At 33.2% G+C, this 10,414-nt stretch overlaps 1 protein-coding gene across 2 annotated transcripts; it reads left to right on the top strand.

The window, feature by feature from the left end:
• The first annotated feature begins 4,571 nt into the window (after positions 1–4,571).
• Positions 4,572–10,122, top strand: cplx3a (complexin 3a). Of its 2 annotated transcripts, XM_073942098.1 has the most exons (4): positions 4,572–4,624; positions 4,790–4,916; positions 7,197–7,284; positions 7,381–10,122. In XM_073942098.1, exons 2-4 carry the CDS (start codon positions 4,867–4,869, stop codon positions 7,603–7,605), a joined length of 363 nt encoding a protein of 120 aa, XP_073798199.1. In that variant the 5' UTR covers positions 4,572–4,624; positions 4,790–4,866; the 3' UTR covers positions 7,606–10,122.
• Positions 10,123–10,414: the final 292 nt, after the last annotated feature.

Raw genomic sequence — 10,414 nt, 5'->3', positions numbered from 1 at the left:
AAACAGAAATTGGGGGGAAATATAAACAGTGGGGCGAATAATTCAGGGGGTTTAATAATTCTGGCCTCAGCTGTACATAAAGTACAATAAGAAAGCAGTTATTTAAAAATGTAATAACTATTTAACAATTTTTAATATTTAATAAATGCCGCCTTCATGAACAGAATAATTTTCATTTTCAAAATATATATATATATATATATATATATATATATATATATATATATATATATATATATATATATATATATATATTGAGGTAAGAAGTGAAAATGAATATCTGTAGAGGTGATTATCGAACACCCAATAAAGCTGCGGTCACACTGGGCTTTTCCTCCCATAGACTCCCCATTCATAGGCACCCGAATGCATCAGACCGGAAACGCGGTCAAGTTTCGCAGGTTGCTGCGGCGCAAAGTTTAAGCTTGGTGAACTCTGACCTGCGAAATCGCATCACTTGACTGCGTGAGACCAATCGAGGATCAAAACATGACCTTTTTGTACAGAAATTTAAAACATGGAGAGATCGCTCACTTTTTCAAAATGCCTAATTCGCTTGTTTATTCCCGCCCCTTTTCGCAGCGCTGCACGACCGAATATCGCACACACAAACTCTAGTGTGAACGTAGCTTGAGGGGGGAAGAACATGCTCAGAGCCTGGCGGCTAATTAGCAGTAATAATAAATCACACCTGTTTATTCTAGTGATTGGCCGGAGAGACACCCTTCTTGAGGAGAAAGAAGGAGCAGCCAAGAATGGAGAGAGTGCACACACACAGCTTTACGTGTGGTGGCAGTCATTAAATTTATTTATTCATTTATTTTATTTTATTTTAATTTTATTTTCTTTAAAACTTGACCTTGACTTATACCGCCGACCCTGTCGACCCTACAAACGAATTTTACTACAGAATGTTTATATCAGTTACATTAATATAGCTTTTTTATTATTATGTTATTGCATATTTATATGGGAAATAATTGTATATTATCATTATGTTTCAATTGTATTTATTATTTATTATTATTTAATTTTTATTATTATCATATCTTTTAAACAGTGGATGCCCTTACAGCTACAACACCAATACGCTATTATTCACACACATACACTACGCACAATTTAGTTTATTAAATTCACCTATAGCACAGGTCTGTGGGGAAAAACACGCAAACACGGTAAGAATGGGCAAACTCCACACAGAAATGCCAACTGAGCCAGCTGTGACTCGAACCAGCAACCTCCTTTCTGTGAGGCGACTGTGCTAACCACTGAGCCATCATATCACCTCTGACTATAATATATGAATAATATAATATTTTAATATGAAATTACAGAAAATAGACCTTTATGTACTTTAATAACCCAAGTAGCTTAAATTCTGCGTAACGTACCATTGCAAGTATTTGTAAATATTTTGTTCATATAATTTTTTTGTCCATTTTTAGTTGTAAAAACTGCACCTAATCTCGTTAACAAACTATAAAGTTAAATCCTAGACAAAAATGCAGACGAGATGTTTTAATTGGTGATATGTTTAACACAGAGTAAAAGTGACAGTGGCAGATCATCATTACTCACACTGACTCATCAACAAGCCCACAGGCCGTCATTAATGGAGAACTCAGAAAAACTTACAAACCAATATTAGCTTTCATGTGCACTGTCTCTAAAATAAAATCACACCAAGTTAAAATGTAAAAACTTAAGTAGTTTATGCTATTTAATATATGTTAGTGTATATTGTTTAATCCTCAAAATACTTCTAATATGGAAACATCTTTTAGCAAGACATCTACAGAGGATTTTAAAGGATTTGCCCTCAGTTAATTTGCTCTCATGAACAATATAACACGTCTTCCCTCTCCATTGTACACAAACTGTCATTAAATGTGTTTCAATTGAAAGCAGAGCATGAAATGGATCAATACATTAGACTTGTGCATCAATCTTAAAGTCGCCATAAAACAGAGGTAAAGACTGTCCTTTTTTTCTCTTTTGTGATTTACAGTTGAACTCAGAATTATAAGCCCCCCTTTAAATTTTTGTTTTCTTTCTCAAATATTTCCCAAATGATGTTAAACAGATTTTTACAGTCTTTTCTATAATATTTTCTCATCTGGAGAAAGTCTTATTTGTTTTATTTTTTGCTATAACAAAAGTAGTTTTAAATTTTAAAACAATTTTAAGGTCAAACTTATTAGCCCTCTTAACTAATATTGTCTACAGAACAATATTAGCATTTTATATGACTTGCCTAATTAACCAAGTTAAGCCTTTAAATTTCACCTCTGTCATCATACTGTCATCATACTGCCACCATGGTAAAGATAAAATAAATCAATTATTAGAAATGAGTTCTTAAAAACTATTATGTTTAGAAATATGTTGAAAAAGTTTTCTTTCCCTTAAACTGAAATTGCAAAAAACTTTCCTCAACTGCACATCCAATTGAAATTGCTCTGAAATGAAAAATAAAAATGTAGGGTGGTGCATGATTTTGTCCTTTGGGAACAGATATAATTGTAGAATTATTTTAATTTGAAGAACAAAATGGACAAGGATGGCAGAAACGAGATACGCCCTGGTAGCCCCTCCCACAAGCCATTTTATGCAATCAGAAGTGGAGAAAAGTTGTTTTTGAGGGGGCAGGTGTTGTGATCGCCAGCAGGTGTTTTTTTCCATTGGAAATCATTTCCTACCATCTACAAATCCCAGAAGTCTTTAGACCCATCACTCCTGCCACAGCTGACAGTCATTTAGACACACACACAAACAGCTGAGACCATTGATCATTGATTACTTGAACAATTTAAACCCCTCTGTTCCAAACACATGTTGCTGAGTATTGATTAGCTGTTGCAGTCATTCCAAGCGGTTTCCTTGTTTCTCGTGGTTTTGCCTTCAGACTGTTAACCATGTTAGCCTGTCCTGAAACCTTTTGGCTGTTTTTGGATCACGGTTTTGGATTGTCTACTAAACTGTTTGTGCTGGTTTTTGACCCCTGCTGGCCTGACTGCATTTGGAACTACCCCTGCTGCATGTCCTCCATTTGTAACAGAAACGAAGGTTATAGTATGTGATAAAAGGTTTTGAGGGTAATTATAGTTTTACGAAACATTCAGTTGCTCAGATACATAATTTATTACAAGCACTACTACAAATAAAATAAGTGTACATTTTGATTTTACAACAACTTTACAGACAGACAGACAGACACACACACACACACACAGGTTAATTAGGTTAACTAGGCAGGTTAGGGTAATTAGACAAATTATTGTATAACGATGGATTCTTCTGTAGACTATCGCAAAAAAAATTATCGGCTTAAAATGGCTAATAATTTTGACCTTAATTTTTTTAAAAATTAAAAGCTTTTAATTTTTAAACAAATAAGACTTTCTCCAGAAGAAAAAATATTATCAGACATACTGTGAAAATTTGCGTGCTCTGTTAAACATAATGCATATGTATGTATATGTAATAATTAGACACTGGGGCATCATCATAGAACTTGCAGTCCTATACTAAATCACCACAAGAGAGACCGGGCTCATGGATATTTTAAACGAGGAAGAAAATAGGGGGGAAATGCTCAAAATGAACCAGTTTACCAGCCTGATCTCACAAGTAAATGTAACTATTTTATGTTTTGTCAGTTTAGTGGCTAATTTGTATGAGTTCAGTCATACAAAAATGTATATTTTTTAAAAAGGAGGCATGGCACCAAACCCCACCCCTACAGCAGCCAACCAGCATTGGCGGATAAGCAAATCTTACTAAAATACACGAATGACATTATACGAATTCACGAATTAGCCACTAAATCCAGATGTTACGAATTGCCTTGAGACCATTAAAGCTAACAGATAATTGCTGTTCAACACACAAAACATTTGACAGCGCAGAAAATTTAGTAAAGGGTTTTGTGACACCTTAATGTTTGGTTTGTTGTCCATACTGTCTTTGAAATTGAGCCAAGTCTTTTCACCAGCCCTTAACACTGTGTGTAGTGTTAAAACAAACCACTTTGGTGTATACTGACCTTATTAATGTCTTATCATCAACATATTAGAAAATACAGTAAAGTATTGTTTACATTAGGTTGTGTTTGCCACAAATCCAACTGAAAATAGCAGTAATTGTGTCCCAAACAGATTCAATAATGTCTGGACAAAACACAAATTATCAAGTATCCTTAAATATTTATCATTATTTTTCGTTATGTTTCTGAAAGACGTTTCATCAACGTGGATACACTGTACACAGTACACAACACATTCAGAGCTCACTTTGCTTGGTGGAAGTGATTTGTGTTTAGCTAGGTCGTATCATAGGCTATTTTTTTATTTGTATATGATATCCATGTATGTATTATATTTACAGCAACAGCAAGCATAAAACAGTAGGTTATGTATCTTATGATGTTCAAGTTGTTTATCTGCGATGTCATGAAGCGTCAAGTCGCACGTTACGAGAGAGAGAGAGCGAGAGAGAGAGAGAGAGAGAGAGAGAGAGAGAGAGAGAGAGAGAGAGAGAGAGAGAGAGAGAGTTAGTTCCTCCGCTTTGTATTGGTTCTAAATGGTGGGGCTGAAACTTGAACTGAGAGCAGATGACAAATGTAGGCTACTTTTTGTTGTCGCATTTTTGTTTTCCCTCACGCGAGACACATAACGTTAGACATTAATGTGACGAAAGAGTTTTCCCCGCGACTAACGTTAGGAATTTATTGAAGAACAGTCTATATTGTGATAAACAATGGCTTTTATGTTGAAACACATGATAGGAGGGCAGCTGAAGGATCTTACCGGGGGTCTAGAAGAGAAACCTGAAGGGGAAAAGACTGAAGCTGCGGCGAAAGGAATGACCCAAGAAGAGTTCGAGCAGTACCAACAACAGCTGGCGGAGGAGAAGTAAGACTCAGCGCTTTTATTTGTTTGGTCATAACCATGAATCGGTGATGTTTTATTTTTTTTAAGGGCAAGACACTGCAGGTAAAAGGTGTTTTAGGATACTAGTTTTCATAATACTTTCCCAGCTCATACGTTTTTTTGTAGGTTTTTAAAGATTTCGTTTAAATATGCAAATGAGTGCCTGTTTTATTCAATGAGCTAATTTGCATACATCGAATGAAGTCATTTTCAGAGTTATTGTTTTATTAATGTGACATAATAACATTTTTACACAGGGGATATTGTTCATCTATTTTTACTCCATACATTACTAAATATTGTACACAGCCAGAAAAAAGACTCGTTATGACTTTATAAGCGTAATAAATGAAACAAGTGACTTTGTATGTTTTCTTTAGCCATTTAAGATCGAATAAAACAGTTCACAAAACTTGAAATAAAAATTAAATATTGTTCTTTTCCCTCTATAGTGGCTGACTGACAAACCTTGAATCAATTTGAATTACATTATGGGTATTTTCTCTTTTATTTAATGTAGTAATAACCAGTTAATACAGTTTTAATGTCTGTGTAATTTTTAATAATTTGTGGTTTAAAAAAAAAATCAGACGTTAATTATTATTATTATTATTAATAATATTATTATTCGTATTATTATTAATATTATTAGTATTATTATTAAACAATGAATACCTTGTTGAATGCCACCAAAAAAAATGCCATTATATATTTATTATATCAAAACACGAGGACTACATTCCTTCTGTTTGAATTGAATACACAAACTTCATGGTCACTTGTACAAATGTAATACAAGGAGCGTTGGAGAAGGTCAGTGTTTATCTCCTGCTTACTGTATTTCTGTGGTTTAATCAATACTGCATGTCACCTTGCTCTCCAGATCCATGTTTCTCAGGTTTGGCCTTGAGGACAGTGACTCCTCTGCAGAAATGCATATGCAGCTGTTTTTTTTCCTCCATGTGCATATTTCAACGGTGTTGTATTACATTGTCCTAGACGAATAAAACTTGCTAATATTGAGTGTTGAATGACAATAATATCTATCTATCTATCTATCTATCTATCTATCTATCTATCTATCTATCTATCTGTCTGTCTGTCTGTCTGTCTGTCTGTCTGTCTGTCTGTCTGTCTGTCTGTCTGTCTGTCTGTCTGTCTGTCTGTCTGTCTATCCATCTATCTTTAAACACATAAAAATTTAAATCAAATTTGGAAAACAATATGGACAAACCACAGAATTATTCTTTAAGATTTATACCAATGCATGGTTTTGTCCATATTTAACCAAATTTGGTGTATGTACATATATTAAATAATAAATATGTTTTGTTTTATTACAGTTTATGTACAAATAAATAATTAGATTATTAAAAATTCATTTATTTATTACATTTATTGTAATATAGTTATATTTGTAACAGTTGAAGTCAGAATTATTAACCCCTTAGATTTTTTTTTCTTATTTAAATATTTCCCAAATGATGTTTAACAGAGCAATTACATTTTCACAGTATGTCTGATAATATCTATTTTTTTCTTATTTGCTTTATTTCGGCTAGAATAAAAGCAGTTTAAGCTATATTTAAGCTATATTTTTATTTATGTCTGTCAAATCAAATTGACCCACACATAAATGTTTTGCATAATTTCTTATTGCTATAAATATTTTGTAAAAGAATACATGCTATAATGTGTATAAATTAATATACAGTGCTCAGCATAATTGAGTACACCCCATTTTGAAAATGAATATGTTTATTAATTTCTTAGTGAATATAGGCAATGTGTTTGGGGATTCAGATTTATTAAACATATATTTATTAAAATAATATTTCAGTCACCAAACATTTATAGAAAATGAAAGATAATACAATTAGTTTCAAGCTAAATATTGCAAAAAAAAAAAAAAAAAATGACAACCTGCAAAATTACAACTGTTTTTCAATTTTTTGCTTCCTTTTGATTTTTCCTCTTTTTTAAATTTTGGGTTTAATATTTTTTTATAACATAAATTTGGCTGTACTCGTTTTTGGACCGTTATTGTAAGTTATTTTGAATATGCTCCAGATTTGGCTTTAGTATTGACTAATCTAATGTATATGCACAAATATAATATTGTATAGCTTCCCATTAAAAATATAAATTTATAAGATATATTTGTGAGAGGTGTACTCATATATGCTGAGCAATGTATACATACATTACTACCACTGACAAAAATGCTTTAAATCTTTGAATGTCCAAACATTATTCCTCTAGGTTGGAAAGAGATGCCAACTTTGCCCAAAAGAAGGCAGAGCGAGCCACAGTCAGGAGCCACTTCAGAGAAAAATACCGTCTTCCTAAAGTAAACCTCACATTTATAAAACACACCGTATGACCCATCCTAATCACATATTCCATTAACATTAACACTAACATTTACTATCTTTTTTATTACCAGAGTGAATTGGACGATACTCAAATTCAGGCTGCGGCTGATGACGTAGAGCTGCCCACTGAACTGGCCAAGATGATCGCTGAAGACAACCAAGAAGAAGAACACAAGCAGTCAGTCCTCGGCCAGATCACCAACATTCAGAACGTGGACATGGACCAGCTGAAAGAGAAGGCCCAGTCCACCCTCGAGGACCTGAAACAGACTGCCGAGAAGTGTGATGTCATGTAGGACACAAAAAACAAGGATCAGAGGTGATTTTAAGGGATTGTTCACCCAGAAATGAAATACACCCTCATAAAGAAGCCAACTGCTACAGATCAAAATTATGACTTACTAAGTCTGATTTCCAAGTCTCATAAATTTGACTTATTAAATAATAATTTCATTTTAATATACTATATTTTCCATATTTAATGTCGTATTTGTGACTGTTAAAGGTGACCTATTATGCCCCTTATTACAAGATTTAAAAAAAGTCTCTTATGTCCTTAGAGTGTGTAAGTTGTGTAAGTTTCAGCTCAAAATACATCACCCATAATGCTTTATAACACTTTGAATCTGCCCCTTTGAGGCTTTGATTTTAATTGTGTCATTTTGGTGACCGTTGCTTTAAATTCAAATGAGATTGTGTTCTTTTTAAAATAGGGCAAAGCTACAAATGCCTGTGTGTCAGCATAGTGGAAGATTCAAAATCAAGACTAACGTCCTATGCCAATGAGGGAGAGATAATCACTAATGGGCGGGGCATTCCCCCTCTGATGACACTTACAAAAGTAGAATGCCAATCATCGTGTTTCTGCAGACTGATTTCATCAAATTGTGATTATAAAAAAATATTGTCTTCCCTTCGATGTTAGTTTTATTCACAAAATGTTGCCACACAAATGTGTTTCAAGAGTTTACACTTAGATATACTTGGCGTTAATAGCAGATTTGGCATGCTGTCCCGGGAGAGAATACCGAGCTTGGAGAAAATTGATCCTAACTGTACGTTCAGACCTAAAGCGGCGAGAGCGTCGAAGCGATAAGCGAAGTGGAGCAGCATGGTGCGGCTTCATCGGTTTGGGCGTCGAGGAGAGTTGAAATCATATTTTTTTCTTTTTAATAAAGTGGGAATTTCATGTGACAACAAAACCAATGTTGCTGCTTCAGCATATTTCAGACATATTGGATAAGTGGAGCAAAACCAGACCACATGCAACTTGATCTTCCGTAGTTAAATGAATTTAAATACGAAATCAATGTAGTGAAATTTGACACTTTAGCCGCCGGAGCTGAAGGCAGACAGTGTTGTCGCCAGGGTGGCCAGAGCGACCTTTGACGCTCTCACTGCCTTCGGTGTGAACGCATAGTAAGGCTCCCGCCTGGTCAATAAGCATATAAAGAGGTTTCAAAAAAAGGAAGAAAAAGGAGGAGATGGGGTGGAAGGGGGGATTCTTCCGAAAACAAAGATAAAGCAGTAGGGTGAAATCGGTCTATTTATTGTAATTGTAAGCTTGGATCAATCTGATTGGATTATCACTGATTACAGATGAAAAGCCAGCTGTGACCAATCATATAATGTGCTCCTCAAAATAATTAGTCCTTATAAAAGGATTTTAGCATAATAGGTTTCCTTTAAAGTTGAAACAATAACTTACTAACTTGTATCTCATAATTATAGTTAGTAATTCATCATTTTAACTTTTAAGGTCTTAATTTTGATTTAAGTGTCACACTTCTTTTCTTAAAATTCAGAATTTTGATTTCTCTTTAGTATGTTATAATTCTGACATTTTATGACTAACTAACTTTATTATAACATATTAAACTGAAATAACAACATAAAAAGATTAAACTTTTATATAATTAAGTCAAAATTGTGATTGCAAAAGGGAAAATATGACTTACTAACTTGAAATGATAACTTTACAAATCTAGATCATGATCTAAATTCTGACTTAAAAAGCTGATTTATTTACTAACTTGGAATTATGACTTTACAAATCTAAATTGTTATCTAAATTATGACTTTAAAAGCTGAAATTATGCCTTGTCATAATTATCAGATTAAAAAGTCAAGATTTTTGGCATAATAATACGTAAAATTCATTTGTAAGGAACATCAGTTCTCGCTACTTTGTGCCATCATCTCATAACATTGAAGTCATAATTTAGGCATAATGTGAAATTAGTAATTCATAATTTTGACTTTACACCTGAAGTTCTTTGTTATTTAATGTATTTTTTATTTTATATAACATTGGTATCCATAGTAGGAAAACAAAATTTGTTTATAACATTCTTTGAAATATCTTCTTTTGTGTAAAGAATCTTCATTTTTTGGTGAATTACCCCTTTGAGGTAGAATGTGGGAATAAATCAGATCTGTCTGTCAGATGATTTGTAAAGTACTGTAAGTCTCTGGTTCATTAAAGACAAACTCCATCTCAAAGCCAAGCCATCAATTATCAAATAAATCTGAGGAGTGACTGTTGATATCACAAATAATGTTGACCATATTGTATACATTATATTACACGTTGTCATTATTCTAGCTAAAGGCAATATTTATATGTCACAGGTACCATGTTTTACATGTTGTCATTTAGTGTTCCAAATATGTTATATTTGTTAATGTTGCCTGTAAATCAGCCTGGAATTGTACAACATACAGTATTTGAGTCATTGCTTACATGTATAGTATATTTATTATTATTATGTATAAATTGCCTAATTGAAATAAATGTATTTATGTTTTTACAGTTTTATGTAATATTGATGCATTTACTTTCAGTAAATGTTCTGTAAACATTTCTTTTTTTTGTTGTTGCTTTTTAAATGCAACATCAAGCTTTTTAAAAATAGTATTTGTCATTTGTATTTCATTTTATTTATGTATAATATATCAGTCAGGGACACAAAAAATTTAAGTTTCATTCATTCATTTTCCTTCGGCTTAGTCTTTTTTATTCATCAGGGGTCTCCACAGCAGAATGAAGCGGCAACTTATCCAGTAAATGTTTTACACAGCATATGCCCTTGCAGCTGCAACCCA

Source organism: Danio rerio, chromosome 25 (assembly GCF_049306965.1).
Source record: "Danio rerio strain Tuebingen ecotype United States chromosome 25, GRCz12tu, whole genome shotgun sequence".
Classification (NCBI taxonomy): Eukaryota; Metazoa; Chordata; class Actinopteri; order Cypriniformes; family Danionidae; genus Danio; species Danio rerio.
Note: the sequence above shows the minus strand (reverse complement) of the source record. Positions and strands in the feature narration are given on the sequence as shown.